General features: G+C 40.3%; 1 protein-coding gene across 1 annotated transcript; it reads left to right on the forward strand.

Annotated features, from left to right (window-relative positions):
* Window positions 1–7,021: 7,021 nt before the first annotated feature.
* On the forward strand, window positions 7,022–18,659 carry LOC103172911 (protein-glutamine gamma-glutamyltransferase 2). Its single transcript, XM_042341818.1, has 13 exons — window positions 7,022–7,069; window positions 8,319–8,483; window positions 9,294–9,530; window positions 11,030–11,148; window positions 11,438–11,566; window positions 12,520–12,697; window positions 13,661–13,796; window positions 14,173–14,276; window positions 14,660–14,902; window positions 15,119–15,391; window positions 15,604–15,764; window positions 17,382–17,512; window positions 18,007–18,659. Exons 1-13 carry the CDS (start codon window positions 7,060–7,062, stop codon window positions 18,182–18,184), a joined length of 2,064 nt encoding a protein of 687 aa, XP_042197752.1. The 5' UTR covers window positions 7,022–7,059; the 3' UTR covers window positions 18,185–18,659.
* Window positions 18,660–19,675: the final 1,016 nt, after the last annotated feature.

Here is a 19,675-nt window from a genome sequence, read left to right on the forward strand (position 1 = left end):
TACTTACTGCACCGAGACAACCCTGGTCAAATGACATTCTTTCGATACTGTTGACCACGCTATTCTTCTCCACCGCCTCTCCTCCCACCTCCACTTCAATGGTTCTGTTATTGCCTGGTTCCAATCCTATCATTCCTACCGTCTGCACTTTGTGGCCACCAACAGCTTCTCCTCTAGTCGTGTGGCATACCACGGGGCTCTTTCTTCGGTCATCTTCTCTTCAATCTATGCATGCTCCTGCTCGGCGATGTCATCCGTAGGCTTGGGGTCAATTTGCACATGTATGTGGATGACACCTAACTCTATGTTGCTGCCTGCACCCTCGACTCCCTGACCGTTCATGTCCTGGCCAATTGTCTACCTGACATTAAGTCCTGAACAAGAGCCAACTTCCTCCAGCTCAATGTTCCTCCAACTCAAGACAGAGGCCCTACTGCTTGACACCAAGCAGCACCTCCTCACCTCAGCCGCTGACACTATCACCGGTCATGGCTACACTCTTCACCTCACCGAGACAATCCGAAACCTCTGTGTCCTTTTGGACCCTAAGCTATCATTCAAACCCAACATTCATGCCATGACTTGTTCCACCTTTCTATACCTCTGCAACATTGCCCGCCTCCGCCACTACCTCTCACCGCATGCTGCTGAGAACCTGATCCACACTTTCATTATGTTTCGGTTTGACTACACCAACTCCCTGCTCACTGTACTTCCCAATTCTTCCCTCCACAAGCTGCAGATTATTCACAACTCTTCAACTCATGTCCTCTCCCGCACCAGGCTCCGTAAACTGATCACCCTTGTTTTTGCTCAGCTTCTCTGGCTCCCCATTCCTCAGAGAACCAGGTAAAAAATCCTTGTTCTTACCTTCAAGGCCCTCCATAGTTTTGCTCCCCCCTACCTCTCCAACCTCATAACCCCACATCAGTCTGTCTGCTTCCTCCGCTCAGCAAATACCAGCTTCAAGTCCGTGCACTTCATGCCCCACCATTGGTGGTCGGGCATTCAGAATCTCTGTCCCCACATTCTGGAACGTATCCCGCAATCCCTCTGCCTCACCCCCTCTCTTGCCTCCTTCAAGTCCTGTCTGACGACCTTCGTCGTCAACTGTGCCTTCGGCCATAGCCTTCCAAGGCTTCTATGTAATGTGCTCCTATACACCATAGGTTTTCCATATTTTGTTTAAGGAATGCACATTCCTTGGATGGACGCATTCTGTTTATCATGGAGGTTCTAATCTTTGGAGGAAATGTTAAACAGTGGTGAAACGCGGTGGCCAATATCGCATTGCAGTGTCCAATAAATAGCCGTGGATTATGCAACCAAATTATTATTATAATTCCAGCACCCTGGGACATCTTTCCAAAGTCATGGGCGCTATACAAGTGTAATTTGTTGTTGTTTCTGTTATTTATTCGTTTCTATTTTTTTGAAAGGATTATTACGCCCGGAAATACGATCCGCTGATTGACTAACAACCAGGTTCCTACTTACTGTTAGGTAAACAGAGATGTGTGGAGTAAGGAAACTGGCCCAACGTTTCGCCCTTCAACAAACACCATCCTGACACGAAAGGTTCTATATCAACTATATATATATCTATATATATATATAACTATATCATGACCCAACTGTGCAGCGCCTTGGGACGTCCTCCTGACGTGAAAGGCGCTTTATAAATGGAATCTTGTTGTTGCTGACTCCAGTGACTGGTCTGCCATAGCTGCTGAGTTGACAAACATTAGGGCGGGTACAAAATGGCTTCAGGCCAATTTTCATGCTCAATGTGCAGGTTAGTACGATTGTTGCAGCATGTCTCCAATAAATAATGTTGTGAACACATTTTTGATTGTTCAAAAGTGGAGAAGACAGAGGGTGCGGCACTTGGCTCAAATATAAGTATTCTCAGAAGTAACTTCCATCATAATTTATTGGTATTTGGCACAGGGTCTTTCATGTTGGGAGAATGATTAAAAGCGCTTTGCATGATTTACTGTAACGTATAGTGACTGTGTATCTTCTAGGCAAATGCAACAGCCAATTTGCACACAGCAATGTCCGACAATTTTTGTATTTTGTAGGAAATGGCAGTGGTCAGTTGGGACACAGAGACGTTGATACATTGCAACGCACCAAAGGCCACATGTAAACTATTTGTTTTAAAGCTATTGTGGCAGACTTCTATGGAGCCAGTGGAAGAAATATCGTCTTTTACACATAATAAAAATAATGTGATTCAGCTTGTTTCAGTCTGTAGCACTCTTGCCTCGGAATCAGAAGATTGTGAGTTCATGCTGCATGTCGGGACATTGAACTCATAGAGTCTAGGCTGACATTCCAATGCAGCGCTGGGGGTGTATTGCAATGTTGGAGGTGTTCCCTTTCTTATAAGATGCTAAACTCAGGTCCTGTCTACTTGTTCAGATATATGCTAAACATCCCGTAACACTATTTGAAAAGTGAAGAGACTTTCTCCCAGTGTCCTGGCTTGCAATGCCCCAAATAAAATTGGTCATTCATTTTATGGTTATTTGTCAGATATTCCTGTTCTACAGTTTGGCTGTCATGTTCACGTAGAAAATACACAGTTACTATATTTTATTATAATTATACAGTATATTGTGTGAATCATTATCAGACACTTTTACGACATGAAAATTTTTATATCAAATGGAAGAATTATTATTTAAATAGAAGTGGATTTAACACTGAGGGATATGGATAGAGAGAAGGGAGTTTCTCCCAGTGTCCTGGCCAACAATCCCACAAATAAAATAGATCATTCACTTCATTGCTGTTTATGGGATATTGCTGTGTACAAAATCGCTGTTTTCGCAATGAACCAGGCTAGCTGAACTGCCATCAGCAGTTCCCTGGAGTATCGCAAACCAACCTGGTTCAGGAATTGAACTATCAAGCGCAGCAAATAGGATTAACTTGAGTTCAACATTAAATTGATAAGCGTGCTACTTTGGAACCATCCCAGCTCCAAGACACCCTGCTTGGATTCTCATCCACTTTGGAACGCAAGATAAAATCAGTGGTAGAAGCACAAACCTGGAAAGACTTGTGGTGAGCAGAGCTGATGCTGGCTTGTTGGAGCAAGGGCTTATAAGAATAAAAATAATCCTTGCATTTGACAGAGCACCAAGACCAGTTATTACATCTTACTGTTAATTACATACACATAGAATGTACAGAACACTGACTGCTGCTCCTTATGCAGAGAAAGTCCACCTGAGTCTAGAATTATTCTCTTTTATTAGCAATTTCTGAACAACTAGAATTTGGCAAATTGTTGAATTGGATCGTAAATTTGAAGATGGTTTAATGTCATTCTTCAAATAAAAAGGGATTCAAAGTAATGAGTTTATTTAAGAATGCATCAAATTCTGGATGCTCTGAAATGATACATGAATAGTAAGTCTAGATATGGGTAGATTGAGTTCATTTGAGTCTATTTGACTTCAAATCGCTATTGCGTGACAGCTTGTTGCATGCAAATCATCTGTGCTGTTGTGCAAAGTGTCAGACTGCCAGAAAACTTATCTAGGAGCGACATTGACCTATTAAAAGGATCCTGAAGCCTGAGATACCACATAGGCTTAGCTTATACGACTGTATTAAGATCACGCAGAAAATGTAGAAAATTCTTGAATTCAGAAGGTTTTTTGTTTTTGAAAACAGTGAAAGTTCGGCGTCCAAACTCAGACTGAAATTTATATTTTTGCACAGGTCTGAGTGATTTTAAAATTTTGAGACAAAACAATGTGACGGGCCAAGAGCCGAGTGAAATTTAAGTGTCCTGGTCATGTGCGGTGGGGTTTGAGGCAGAACCATTAATGCTTTGAGGCAGAAGGAGGAGGAAACAAACAAGAGATAAATTAGTGCAAATTCATGAAAAGCCTGGAAGTGATTGCAGCAAACTGCAAACCAAGCTAAATTTGAACCTGATTTACACCACGTATGGAGAAAATATTTTGTACATCAAAAGACAAAAATACGTAAAGTCAGACAAAGATACTTGGAGCAGTCAGCGTGCTTTGACCCTCCGCCTCTGTATGCCTAGTTCCCTGCCAACTCTGCTGCTTTATGTCAACAACCTTTCAACTTTATACCTTTTTGTTCATTCAATCAATTATCAGCCATGTAAGCCTTTCACAACTGGACAAAGAGTCAAGCGCGCTGTTACTTCTGTTTATCCCAAGAACCGGGCATTTTGACTGCAAAACAGCTTGTATCGTCCCAAGGCCAGTGATTGTCTTACATCATCATTTCATGTTGACCTTTTCTTCTTAACCAGACAAAAACATCTTATGTCATTAACAGATGTTGTTGAGTGATGGTTCGCGTACAAAATGGTGTTATCTAATTAACAACTTAGTGTTTACGATACTATGTGGCCCTGCCTTAAACCGTTTCATTACATGTATCATATTTCTCAAAATCCAGCTCAGATCATAGGAAATATGAGAGAGGGTAAGGCACAAGGAATAGCACAGCTCAGCATTAAATGTGTGAGAACATTGCCATCATCCTCCTACACACAGCTCAGTCTCTGCTAACTGCTGAATTGACAACATAATAAAAAATTAGCATTTAATATAGTGCCTTCATGTCTTTGAGAAATCTCAAAGCACTTCGAAGAATATACTGTAAAGTGAATTTTGTGGGCGGAACGGGGCAGCCCAATGGCACACAGCAGTGTCCCACAAACAGTCGTGAATTGAGGGAGCAAATTATTCTTTTTTTAAGGGATTATTACCCCCACAAAAGTGATCCACCAATCGACTAACAACCGGGTTCCTACTTACTGTTAAGTAAACAGAGATGTGTGGAGTAAGGAAACTGGCCCAACGTTTCGCCCTTCAACAAACACCATCCTGACACAAAAGGTTCTATATCAAATGGAAGAATTATTATTTAAATAGAAGTGGATTTGATACTGAGGGATCTCGATAAGGAGAAGGGTGTTTATCCCAGTGTCCTGACCAATAGATCATTCACTTCACTGCCATTTATGGGACGTTGCTGAGTGGAAGTCGGCTGGCACTTTCGCCAACAAAACATAACTACAAGACTTTACAATATACCCATTGATGAACTGCTGACTCCAGTGACTGGTCTGCCATAGCTGCTGAGTTGACAAACATTAGGGCGGGTACAAAATGGCTTCAGGCCAATTTTCATGCTCAATGTGCAGGTTAGTACGATTGTTGCAGCATGTCTCCAATAAATAATGTTGTGAACGCATTTTTGATTGTTCAAAAATGGAGATGACAGAGGGTGCGGCACTTGGCTCAAATATAAGTATTCTCAGAAGTAACTTCCATCATAATTTATTGGTATTTGGCACAGGGTCTTTCATGTTGGGAGAATGATTAAAAGCGCTTTGCATGATTTACTGTAACGTATAGTGACTGTGTATCTTGTAGGCAAATGCAACAGCCAATTTGCACGCAGCAATGTCCGACAATTTTTGTATTTTGTAGGAAATGGCAGTGGTCAGTTGGGACACAGAGACGTTGATACATTGCAACGCACCAAAGGCCACATGTAAACTATTTGTTTTAAAACTATTGTGGCAGACTTCTATGGAGCCAGTGGAAGAAATATCGTCTTTTACACATAATAAAAATAATGTGATTCAGCTTGTTTCAGTCTGTAGCACTCTTGCCTCGGAATCAGAAGATTGTGAGTTCATGCTGCATGTCGGGACATTGAACTCATAGAGTCTAGGCTGACATTCCAATGCAGCGCTGGGGGCGTATTGCAATGTTGGAGGTGTTCCCTTTCTTATAAGATGCTAAACTCAGGTCCTGTCTACCTGTTCAGATATATGCTAAACATCCCGTAACACTATTTGAAAAGTGAAGAGACTTTCTCCCAGTGTCCTGGCTAGCAATGCCCCAAATAAAATTGGTCATTCACTTAATTGCTGTTTATGGGATATTGCTGTCTACAAAATCGCTGTTTTAGCAATGAGTCAGGCTAGTTGATCAGAGCGCCAAGACCAGTTATTACATCTCACTGTTAATTACATACACATAGAATATACAGAACACTGACGGCTGCTCCTTATGCAGAGGAAGTCCACCTGAGTCGAGAATTATTCTATTTTATTAGCAATTTCTGAGCAACTAGAATTTGGCAAATTGTTGAAATGGATCGTAAATTTGAAGATGGTTTAATGTCATTCTTCAAATAAAAAGTGATTCAAAATAATGAGATTATTTAAGAATGCATCAAATTCTGGATGCTCGGAATTGTACATAAATAGTAAGTCTAGATATCGGTGGTTTGAGTTCATTTGAGTCTATTGAGTTCAAATCAGTATTGCATGACAGCTTGTTGCATGCAAATCATCTGTGCTGTTGTGCAAAGTGACATACTGCCAGAAGACTTATCTAAGAGCAATATTGACCTATTAAAAGGATCCTCATGCTTGAGATTCCACATAGGCTTAGCTTCTACGACCATATTATATCAAAATTTAAGATCACACAGAAAATTCTTAAATTCATTGAATTCAGAAGGTTTTTTGTTTTTTTGAAATCAGTGAAAATTCGGCTTCCAAACTCAGACTGAAATTTATATTTTTGCACAGGTCTGAGTGATTTTAAAGTTTTGAGACAAAACAATGTGACGGGCCAAGAGCCGAGTGCAAGTTAGGTCTCCTTTGGGGTGGGGTTGAGACAGAACCATTAATGCTTTGAGGCAGAAGGAGGAGGAAACAAACAAAAGATACATTAGTGCAGATTCATGAAAAGCCTGGAAGTGATTGCAGCAAACTGCAAACCAAGCTAAATTGGAGCCTGATTTATGAGAAAATATTTTGCATATGAAAGGATACAGATAAAGAAAGTTGGATGGCATTCTGATCTTTTCAAGAACCTTTCCAAGAAAAGTCATTTGTGCAATGGGTATTTTGTGTTACTTGCAGCAGCCAATCATATACCAGATTGAGGATATAAAGGTTGAGAGACTGCTTCCATATGTCACAAGATTGCACAGAGCGGAGTCTCTGAAGACAGAGGTCACCTCATCTGATTCAAAATGCCATGTGGTGAGTGTGGATATTATATTAATTGTCAGTGAAGTTTACAGATTCATTTTCTTTTGATATATAATAATAACAATAATAATTCTTGCATTTGATATAGCGCCTTATCACGTCTTCGAGCCGTCTCAAAGCGCTTCACAGAATATACCGTAAACTGAATTACTGTGTATTTTGTGGGTGAAAAGCAGCAGCCAATTGCGCACAGCAGTGTCCCACATACAGTCGTGGATTGAGTGATCAAATTATTCTTATTAGAATATATAGGAAGCAGGTCATTCAAAAACAACAACCAGTGGGGATCACTGAAAGAGGCAAAGAGAGGAATACTAGGTAACTGTTTAGGTATCAAGCTGTTTGGAGTAGCTTGAGGAGGGGCAAAATAGCAGACTTTATTCAGCAATGTGCACCCAAATGTGTTGACACCTGAGGAAACACAATTTAAGTCGCAAGGGATCTTTTCCCAAAAGTGAGACAGTAATCGTGCCATCTCCTTTCCAATCAGCAATTTCTTGTGCCTCTAAAAGGGGAAAAATTCCATTGAGCGTTTGTCCTTTATTTGAAGCACAGAAAATTCCAATCAGCAGCCCATATTATCAAAGGAGACACATGTGATGCTCACTGGAATTTTTGCCCACAAAAGTAATAATAATCCTTGCATTTGATATAGCGCTTTTCACGTCTTCTAGATGTCTCAATATAGACATCTAGAATATACTGTAAAGTGAATTGACTGTATATTTGTGGGCAAAACATAGCAGCCAAATGCGCACAGCAGTGTCCCACAAACAGTCGTGAATTGAATGACCAAATTATTATTGTTTTTTTTCTTGAGAGATTATTATCAGGTGTGTGGTGTAATGAAACTTGCCCAAGGTTTCGCCCTGCCAGAAATCGAACCCAGGTCTCTCGCTTGTGAGGTGAGTGCTCTAGCCACTGAGCTACAGGACTCCACAAGGCTTCAGGGTGATCTGTAATTCTATTAATCCTGTTCTATTCATTCTTTAAGTGAGATTGTTTCAGTTGCTATTGCCAGTTTACCTTCCAACATAAAGACTGAATTTAAGAATTCTCCATAGTTCTATGTGAACTCAAATTTTAAGACAATTTTAAGACAAAATGGTCTTATGGACTAAAACTAGTGTAAATTTGGGCTTTTTACCAGAAAAACAAGAATATTAAACAGTAATATACAAATCAATCCATGATAGAATGATACTTGTGTTGTATTGATGTACTGATTTCTTTCTTACAGTGAGTTCTACTGAGTTTTACTTTGAGAAGAACAATAAGGAGCACCGAACGGATGAGATCAGCATCAAGAGATTGATAGTCAGACGTGGGCTGGAATTCCGCATTAGAGTGGACTTCAGTCAAAGTGGTTTCAACAATGGCAGAATTGTACTCATTGCAGAAACAGGTAATTAATCAGGAATGCAGTGGGACAAGTTCAAATGACTTTTATTCAACTAACAACCGGGTTCCTGCCTACCAATAGTTAATGCTTTCAGTCAAAGAGGAAGGTCTTCAGTCGTGATCCAAAAGATGGGAAGGAGGAGGCAAAGTGGAGGGATAGAGGGAGAGCGATCAAAAGCCTCAGGGTGGTAGTGGTTGAAAATGCAGCCACCAATGACGGAGCGGACAGTACAAGGGCCAAACAGGAGGCCAGAGCTCACTAAGTGTAGGCAGCAGTGAGTAAAAATTACACGTTTCTCAATATAACATAGAGAGCATTTGTTTTCATTACGGTTGGGTTAGGAGTTGCTGGCAGACTGATGTCTCTAGCAATGGGAGTTGCAATCACGTGGCGCATTTAATAACATCATACTTGTATGTGACATAGCACGTTTCACAGCAGAAGGATTGTCCCATCAGCAGCCGTGAAGTGAATGACCAATTTTATCTTGAGCTCTGAGATACTATCCTGTTAGAAGGATGCTATTTAAATGCAAGTTTTTCTTGTTATTTGGGGGATCGCTGGTCAGAAAAACGCCTTTCTCTTTTCAAATAGTGCCATGGGATCTTTAACGTTCACCTGAATAACTGTGGTGTGACGACCAATCTTATGACGCAGAGGCAGGATAATTTGAAGTTTATGATCTAATATTTTGAGAAAGTGATAGTCAGCTACCACCAGCTTTCTTGTATCACGCCAATTTTGGTGACAAGGTGATGTCTGTCTGATCTGACATAGCTTTAAATTAATGAAATTCCTCTGGTCTCATTGTAGGATCTAGACCTTCACATTCAGCTGGAACCCAGGTTTTGATTCCACTTTCAAACAGTTTAGATCCAAATGAATGGAGCGCAACCATGAAGGGGTGTTCCAGCTGTGAAATGTCACTGATCATCAACTCTTCACCGAATGCCAAGATTGGTCGTTACACCTTGAAGCTGCACGACGCAACAGAAGAGCAAGCATACGTGCTGGGAGAATTCGTTCTGCTTTTTAACCCATGGTGCTCAGGTACAATGGCTTTTAATATGCCTCATGCAGAATAAGATCACAAGATTGATTCAGGTGAAGAAGACCCTTCATTCAGCCTATTTGATTAAATCCTCCCAGAACTCCCACCCTGCCATCCTCCCATATCAGCATCAAATTGTTTTTTAAATAAGTCCACCTGATAACCATTATTTATTTCTCTCAGTGATACTTCCTGGCATTTGTACTGATACTATCATTTGCAACTCTGAACCTGTTCTTTCCTGTTCTCTGTGTTGGTGCAGCTGAAAGCATTGTCAAATAATGTCTTTACACATTACTTGTGCCTTTATATTTTTTGGAAAATAAGTGACACTGACACTGATACTCCTAACCATTGAAAACAGGCCTTTCTGGTGAGATCAATGCAACAATTGGTCTATATTGTTCATAATAATAATAATAATCCTTGCATTTGATATAGCGCTTTTCACATCTTCTAGATGGCACAAAGCGCTTTGCAGATTATGCTGTAAAGTGAATTGACTGTATATTTGTGGGCGAAACACGGCAGCCAATTGCGCACAGAAGTGTCCCACGAACAGTCGTGGATTGAAAATGACCAATTTATTATTGTTTTTGTTTTTTGGAGAGATTATCATATAACCTTACACGTACTCTAACACCTGCCAAATTGCACTCATAAGGAAGGAAAGATTGTTTGCATCCAATTTAAAAATGTATCTTGCAGTGATATACATTTCACTATGAAATTAAAAAGAGCTCCACAGGTTTGAATGGATTTGCAATTCATGTCAAACTTATTGACCATTAATGTTATTTCTGGATTTCCCAGACCTTCAAACTCAGACCAAATATTCACAGGATCTTAGTCTTAAACCCACTGTTTCAATAATTTAACATTCGTACAGGAGTTTTGATAGCGGAGTTAAATTCAGACTTTCAGGAGTTGTTTTTAACCACTCTGTCTGGCAAGGTTCCCACTGCTTGTTAAGCTGGGACCATCACGGCTCGGGCTCACTAGGAGCTGAATGGGAAGAATCCTATCCACAGTGATTAGTCTGTTCAGGCAGTCTGGCTGGTTGTCGTCGGCAGTGCCATGGAATACCTCTGGCCCTTCAGGAGCCAGACTACTGAGATTGCCAGAGAGGATTAGCTCGATTCTGACATTCCAATGCAAGCACGTCACCTTGGAGCCAGTTCAGCTACAAGAAGATCTTCCCTCACCCCCCACTCCACCCCACCCCCACTCCTTCTAGGAAGATAGTCAGCACTTTCCAGCAATATCCAAAACGAGCGCTGGAAAAGCAACTTCCCAATTAAAGCTGAGTTCAAGATGGTTTCCAGAAGGTGTAACTCATTGCATATGAAGACATGGGTCTGATGCCCAAGACAATGCAATACTTTGGGACTCTGCAGTCCTAAAGGTGTTGCATGTTAGACATCGTGTTAGCCATGTTAGTTTCAATAAACACCAACTGGAATCTGTGGTATTGTCACATCTGCTCTGTAACTTTCAGAGGATGAAGTCTTTCTGGACAATGCTGAACAGCGAGAAGAGTATGTGATGAACGAAACTGGAATCATCTTCATGAATACATATAACAGTATCTACTCCAACCCTTGGATCTTTGGACAGGTACTAAAAGATTAGGAAAGCATTCTTCTCAACTTATTTGTTCCCTTTATGGTGGTGCTTGAACATATAACTTCAACTTTCTCCCAGCCGAATCAGGGCTGACTTGAATTAATGGAAAGGTTATAATATGAATCCTTGCATCAATGTGTGTTATTTCAATTCAATTATTATTGCTGACGAATCGAACTACAGTTCATTATTTTCAAACAACAAAAGCCTGGGTAAAAGGTAACATGAATGAATATGTAACCACAATTCCAGATTATTAATACAAATCTTTCTTTCCTAGTTCGAAGAAGATATTGTGGATATATGCCTCAAATTACTGGACCAAAATCCCAAAAGTTTAAGAAGCGCAACTGGGGACTATGAACGAAGAAATGATGCTGTTTACATCAGCAGGGTGGTATCTAGGATGGTAAGGTTGACATTTTGACGTTGATATAAAGGGAGTGGATTGGAACTTGTGAGGAGAAATTCCACCTGTGCCTAAATTTACATTATTTGTTTAACATTTTAAATCGTTCAAAATTTGGCAAATTCTGCCATACTGCCTTAAATTGGAAAACAATTTTTTTTAGAACTACCAGTTCTTTAAAGTAAAGTGACTCAACAGTTAAGGCTAAATTCAGCAAATTTGTCAAATTCTGGTCACATTGAAACGCTACACTAAAAGAGTAAATATAATCCCAGTTGGAATTTCTCCCCAGCGATGACTTGTTTTCGACCACGTTTTAGAAACCTCCTCTGACTGTCTTTTGATAAATCCGGAGTCTAGTCTTTCAACTGGGATTTGGTTAAAAATAATTATCTAACACCAGCATTTCACAATTAAGATCTGTAATGTCTGATCTCCATCCATGTTCCGACTCTGCCCCTAATATGGAACCTGCCATAACATTTACCTCCACCACCACCCACTAATCTTGACAATTATGCACCATAGATCTATGATGTACCAGGAGACCATTCCATCGCAATTGTTTCGGTGTTTGCTCCTCCATCTCTCCTAATCCCAATTTATCTGGAGAATAGTTGGCCAAGACACCAGAAACTCCCTTTCCATAAATGTCCAGGACCTCAGTTTAACATCTCAATGAAGGACGGCACCTCATACATTGCAGCACCCCCTTGCACCACTCTGAAGTACCAACCGAGATTGACAGCTCAAAATCTCAACATCTGAAAAGCAATGATGTGGTATTTACAAGCAAGAGAATTCAACAGGGCAAATTAACAAACATGTTCTGAATTATCCCCAAATATGTTTTGACCCATTGATTGTGTCTACTTTTAAGGCTTATCCATTACTGACTTCCAGGATAATGACCCCATAATACACCCAACACAAATTTACTATCGTTTTTTCAGGTAAACAGTGCCGATGATAAAGGAATACTTTCAGGACGATGGGAAGAACCATATTATCCGGAAACAAGGCCTACACAATGGATTGGAAGTGTTGATATCCTTCGAAAGTGGTTTAGAAGTAACTGCCAGCCAGTTTGTTATGGACAGTGCTGGGTGTTTGCAGCGGTGGCTTGCACAGGTACAGAGGAGAGCGGGCAACCAGGGATCTCTTCCTTAATAAGATAAAAACGATACAATTATAAATTTCTAAATTTTGTCCATTATGACCGACAAAACATTGTTTCACCCACAATCAATATGTTGCAAAATTATTTTAATGCAACATTATTTCTGAGTGTGCAGAATCAGGCAAAATTGGTTCAATTCAGTTTTCACATGGATAATTAACTATGAAGGAAATCGAATGCAATCTTCCGGAAATGTGTTTCTCTAAATAGAAATGCAAATTGCTGAATCCATTGTAAACTCAATGAACAAGACGAGAAGAATATTTTTCCCCAACCTGTTATTCTGGAACAAAATACGATGGTTCTTTGGGGTTGAAAAGTGATGACGTGCAATTGATCTCACTAACAGAGACTCAGCGTCACCAATAACTACCTGGCAGATTATTACAGTCAACTTGAACTTCACTCCAAAGTAATGGAAGTGGATTGTTGGGTTCCTGTGGATTGGCTGAAACATATTATCGATTATACGAGTCCTGTAGCTCAGAGGTTAGAACACTCGCCTTGCAAGCAAGAGACCTGGGCTTGATTGCCACCAGGGCAAAAGCTTGGGGAAGTTTCCTTACTTCTCATGGGTGATAATACTCCCTCAAGAAAAAAAACACAATAATAAATTGGTCACTTCAATCCACGACTGTTTGTGGGATACTGCTGTGCGCGATTGACTGCCGTGTTTTGCCCACACATATACAGTCAATTCACTTTACAGTATACTCTGTGAAGCGCTTTGAGATGTCTAGAAGAAGTGAAAAGCAATATATCAAATGCAAGGATTATTATATTATTATTATTATTTTATTTACTAGCAAGATTCCCCTTCAGAGACTCTGAGACCTTTACTCACTGAAAATCACCACTTGTTTGACACCCTGATATCATATGTGTAATGATCTGTTTTTCTGTTGGTTCTTTAGTTTTGAGGTGTTTAGGAATTCCTACACGTGTGGTCACAAACTTTCAATCTGCGCATGACACCAATGGAAACTTAACCATTGACAATGTGGTTGATGAACACGGAAGAACGATTAGAAACAACAGAGATAGTATTTGGTGAGTGAAGACTCAAACCAAACTTTTATTTTCTTTGGTAGAGGGATCCAAAACCAGGGGAGTAATCTTTAAATTAGAGCTAGGGTGGTTAGTGAGAAACACTTCTTCTCACAGAGAGTTTTGGAAAATGTGCAATAGGCTGTCGCAGGAAGCTGTGGATCCAGCACTGATTGGGATGTTTGAAAGGGAGAGAGATGAATACTTGGGAAGCTTTGGTAGAAGAGGAGGGTTTTGAAACGGGTCTTGAAGGAAAAAGTTGCAGGGAACTTTTTGAGTATTTAACTGGAGAGAAGACAGGAACAGAAATGTACTCAAATAATCATCACAATACATGTTGATACGGGGAAACATTGTATTATCTATTTCCATACTTCAGGAATTTCCATGTCTGGATAGAAGCTTGGATGGCTCGAAATGATCTCAAGTCTGGTTTTGATGGATGGCAGGTGCTGGATCCAACACCACAGGAGATGAGTCAAGGTAAAGACCTCAATAGGCTTGTAGCCCAAGGCACGGATTGTCAGTAGGGTCACTTGAATTAATATATTCATATCTTTCATTTCTTACACAATTGAGGAAGAAGAATTTCAGGAAATATCACAATAACGATATAGGCAGTGATAACCCTAAAATACTAACTAGAATACTAGTTTGGATTATCAGTATTTTATTCAAACTTACTCCCAAATGCTCATCAATATATTTAGGAGGAAATATGATGCATGCAGGAGAGACAAGGGAGCAGATGGGTAAAGCAGAGGGGTTGTTTGAGTATGAGGAGTGGCACAGGCTAGTGGGGCTGAATGGCTTGTTTCCATGTGTATCATTGAATGTAATTAATCTATTTCATTGTTTTTCTTAAGGTGTCTATTGTTGTGGACCATCTCCAGTCAAAGCAATAAAAGAAAGACGACTGAATGTGAAGTTCGATGTTCCCTTCGTGTACGCAGAGGTCAATGCGGATGTGGTGGACTGGATCTTCTACAGAGATGGTAGAAAGGAAAAGACATCTCTTAATACCACAAATGTCGGCCGAAAGATCAGTACCAAGGCTGTTGGGAGTAGAGAACGTGAGGATATCACAGCAAATTACAAATACCCTGAGGGTGAGGAACAGAAATAGAACTTATTAAGGAATTGAAAAGTGCAAAGATGTTTCTTAAAATCGCAACTGTATATTAATACATTTTCACGTATAACACAAAATATCGTATTTGAAGAATATGTGGTGTAATCTTTATACAAACAAGAGAGGATTGGAGTACATTTTGATTATTTTTATGATTATTATATTTTTTCCCTTTAATTGCGAATCCTTTTAGGCTATCATACTCACTGTTTGATTCACAATATTGACGAGCTGAAGCACAAAGAATTTGTTCCAAAAGAGAAGACATTCAATTTGGCTGTGAAGACTGAAGAGTGCATCTCAGTTGGCAAAAATATTTATGCTCATGTGTACATCTACAACAAAATTGACAAGAAAATTGAATGCAATTTGAACTTCAGTGCTGAAATAATATTGTATACTGGCAAACCCATGAAGGAATGCAAGACATATAACATTAATGGAATTGTTGTTGGACCCAATGAAGGTAAGAGAGAAGGCTATTTTTTTGATTGAGACTTTGTAGAAAGATATTTTGTGGATTTTGAGTTAAAAGATTTCCAGTTCTAGTTGTTATTTTTCTTATATTTTATATCAGTTTTGTTCATAAATAAGTGAGCATTTCAAAGGTTGTCGGGGATTCTTTGTATTTTTCTGGACTCGTGTAATTTTCATCTCTATTCTTACCTGATCTTTCAGAGAAAACTGTCCCTATAGAACTGACTTACGCTGATTATGGAAAATTGCTTGTCGAACACAGTATGATCAAGTTGACAGCTGTTGGAACTGACAGAAGCACAAATGAATGTAACTTTGCCACAACAGTCATCAGTCTGCAAATTCCAAGCATTGACATTAAGGTAATCACAAGGTCACAAGAGAAGTTCGGATGAAGAAGGCTCTTCGACCCATTTGATTGCATCCTTCCAGAATACCCATCCTCCCATTACAAAGTCAAGTGTTTTTTTTAAAAAAAATGGTCAGCATCCTGGCATGTATCTGTATCTGTCCTTAAATTTCCCTTTGCAGTTCTGAATCTGTATCCTTTTCTTCTGCAACCTTGGCGAGTATGAAAATATTGCATTGCTCTGCGTTTATTTTTCTGAATCCCATTTAGCTTCTTATATACTTTTTATATAGTCCCTTCTGAGACACATCTTTTCAAGACCGAAGAGCCAAATTCAGCTTATTATGGCTTTTTGCTTTGTAGTAAATGTCTATGGTTCTTTTTCTCAAATCTCTGACCTGTAACACTCATTGTTCCTCACTTCTGATGCTTCTTGGTGCATACAGATAGCAGCAACAGCAGCAGCAACATCAACGGGCATTTATATAGTGCCCCTCCCCCTCTGTGGGAAAGCAAGGAGATAGGAACCAATCCTGCTTGGTTCAAAGTCTGTGAGCTATATCGATAAGGGCCATGCATGACCTATTCTGAACTGTATAAATGATCTGGACTTGGGTATAGCAAGTACCATTTCCAAGTTTGCGGACACCACAAAGTTAGGTAGGGTAGTAAACAATGAGGAGGATAGTAGCCAACTGCAGGAAGACAGAGAGAAAATGGTAAAATGGGCAGACATATGGCAGATGAATTTCAATGTGGAGAAATGCAAGGTAATGCATTTTGGAAGAAAGAATGAGGGGAGGCAATATGGGCTGGTAATACAATATTAAGGGGGGTGAAGGAACAGAGAGACCTGGGGGTTCTGGTAAATGAATCCTTGAAGGTGGAAGGACAGGTAAATAAAGCTGTAAAAAGGGCATATGGGATACTAGGCTTTATAAATAGGGGCATAGAGTACAAGAGTCAGGAGGTTATGATTAACCTATATAAAACACTGGTTAGGCCTCAGTTAGAATACTGCACCCAGTTCTGGGCATCACACTATAGGAAGGATATTAAGGCATTGGAAAGGGTGCAGAGGAGATTTACAAGAATGGTACCAGGAATGAGGGACCGTGATTATGAGGAAGGGCTAGAGAGGCCGGGATTATTCTCATTGGAGCAGAGAAGGTTACGAGGAGACCTAATAGAGGTCTTCAAAATCATGTGGGGGGTTGATATGTTAGAAAGGGAAAAACTGTTTCCACTGGTGGGTGTGTCGGTGACAAAGGGCACAGATTTAAAATAGTTTCTAAAAGAAGCAGAGGGGAGGTGAGAAGAAATTTTTTCATGCAGCGAGTTGTTCTAATCTGGAATGCATTGCCTGAAAGGGTGGTTGAGGCCGATTTGATAACAACTTTTAAAAACGCGGTGGACGGGTATTTGAGGAGGACAGGTTTGCAGAGCTTTGGGGAAAGGGCTGGGGAGTGGACTGACATTACATTGCTCTTTTCAAAGAGCCGGCACAGACTCGATGGGTCGAATGGCCTCTTTTTGAGCTGTACGATTCTATGATTCTATGATTCTATGATTTTAAAAGTTGTGGAAGGAAAGCATATTTCGGAAGATAATTCTTGATTCACTTTCTCAGCTCCTGGGTGAGCCAGTGCAGTATCAAAAGGTGAAAGTAGAAATCTGCATTGAGAACCCTCTGCTTGTACCTCTGAAACAAGGTGTCTTGACAGTTGGAGGACCTGGACTGATTGACGTAACCCAGATAAGGTAAATAAAAAACACAGACTAACATTGTTCAGTGTATGTAAAAAGGCTAGTCGTACCCTTCCTTCACCATCTCATCAAAAACACGGCACCTCCATCAATTCAACACCCAGTGCAATGTGTGTTAGAGTGTTGCATTATCAGAGACCCTGTCCTTCGAGTAAGACATTTAACTCTGGTCCCAACTGCCCAAAAATTTCATTACAGTACTTGAAAAAACAAAGAAGTTCCTCCTAGTGTCCTAACTGACAATCCCCCCGATACAATTAGTTATTCATGGCTGTTCATGTGACGTTGCTCTACACAAATATGGGTGCCCACAAATAAACAGACTGCAATTTGCAAGAAAATATGTGAAGCGCTTTGATACCTTTTTATGTCTCATCAAAGGCGTTCTATCCAATGCAAGCATTATTATTGAATTTGTTCCAGTTGAGCTATTTTCTTCTTTAAATTCCTTCTGCTGAACTGATGAGTTGCTTTTCTTCTTCTTTCAGAATTGATGAGATCAAAGGCCGTCACATATCAGCAGTGTTTGAAATCACCCCATGGAAATCAGGCACTAAGGAACTCTTGGTGGATTTCGATTGCGATCAAATAAAGGATGTCAAAGGATCCAAAACCATGCTGGTTAGAAGGGCTATGGTGTGCACGACTCTCCCTCTCATCTTCTAAGATAGGCTCAGCTACTCACACAGATTTATCAACATACACGTCGATTTGCTTTGATCACGCATTGTTAAATTTGGGTATTATTGCCAGGCGCTGTCTTCTGTTGGGTTATCAAGAAATGCTTTTTCTTAAAAAATGTCTATCTCACTAGGTACTCAAACTTTGAATGTTTCCTCGACTAGGGTGAGGCCATGGGTCATTTTCTGTTGATTCCACTTCTGTAATAATAATTATAATATGTATAATAATCCTTGCATTTGATTTATTGCATTATCATCTCGTGAGATGTCTGAAAGTGCTGCTGCTCCTACTCCCATCGTCTATTATATCCCTCCATTCCCTAATACTGTCTACTCATTTATTTGTCTTTTAAAATTTAAACTTAGAACCATTTAAATCTGAAACCTGAATTTCTTTTGAATGTCTTGAATGTATACATTTTTTCTCTCAATAAAATGCATTTATTGCTTGCAGCAAAGAAAGTCTTCATAAATAATCCTTTAGAACTACATTCGTCTTTATTCCACTGGACACTTTTTGCTCTTTGAGACTTGGTTGCATTGCATCATGTTTCCATCCAGGATGGAAAGCTAGCAGCTCCTTGGGCACCAAATTGTTGTATACCCACTCAGAAGTGTCTCTGGATTGTGTAAAATGCAAAAGAGGATGTTGAGGCAGGCCTTGAAGGAGTCAAGGGATGGGGCAAGGTGAAGGGACTCTGGGATGGAGTTTCAAAGTATGGGGGCAGAAAGACTGAAAGCCCGGATGCCAATGGTGGGGTGGGCTGGGCTGGGTAGGGGACATGGCGCAAGAAAGATTCAGCTGAGTGGAGGGATTAGACTGGACGATATAGAGTTAGTAGGTCACAGAAGTAGGGAGGATGGAGCCAATCAGTAGGGTCTCAGAATTGTTGGCATTCAACTGGAGAGTTAGCTCAAAGTTTCACACATCAAAGTGTTTCATAAAGCTTACCGGGAACTAGAATTGTCTGGGTGGTGGTTGGAAATGGTCTTGCCTAGAAATAGGTCTTGAGGTGAGCTTTGAAGGTGGGAGGAGGGGATGTTTGGAGCAAGGCATTGGGATTCTGGGATGAAAATCCAGAGATCCAGAGATCAGGCAGAATGCTGAAAGCTCGTCCATAGGAGTCCTGCAGCTTAATGGTTAGGGCACTCACCTCGCAAGCGAGAGGACCTGGGTTTGATAAAACAGGGCGAAACATTGGGCAAGTTTCATTACTCCACACACCTTTGTTTACGTAGCAGTTAGTAGGAACCCAATTGTTAGTCAATTGGCGGATTGCTTTTCTGGGGGTATCATACCCATCCCCCTAAAAACAGCCGTCATCACCCCTACCCTCAAAAACCTTTCCCTTGACCCATCTCTGTTTTGCAACTACCACCGCATTTCAAACCTTCCTTTTCTATCAAAGGTCATGGAATGAGTCATCGCTTCCCAGTTTTGCTCTTTCCTCTCCCAGCATTCCCTCCAATCTGG

The sequence above is a fragment of the Callorhinchus milii genome, unplaced genomic scaffold (assembly GCF_018977255.1).
Source record: "Callorhinchus milii isolate IMCB2004 unplaced genomic scaffold, IMCB_Cmil_1.0 Scaffold18, whole genome shotgun sequence".
NCBI classification, from domain to species: Eukaryota; Metazoa; Chordata; class Chondrichthyes; order Chimaeriformes; family Callorhinchidae; genus Callorhinchus; species Callorhinchus milii.

Excerpts from the sequence above, each read along its gene's own strand:
- LOC103172911 (XM_042341818.1), top strand. Across the intron at positions 9,531-11,029 it reads TTTTAACCCATGGTGCTCAG|AGGATGAAGTCTTTCTGGAC; the intron begins GTACAATGGCTT and ends TGTAACTTTCAG. Across the intron at positions 12,698-13,660 it reads TGCAGCGGTGGCTTGCACAG|TTTTGAGGTGTTTAGGAATT; the intron begins GTACAGAGGAGA and ends TTGGTTCTTTAG.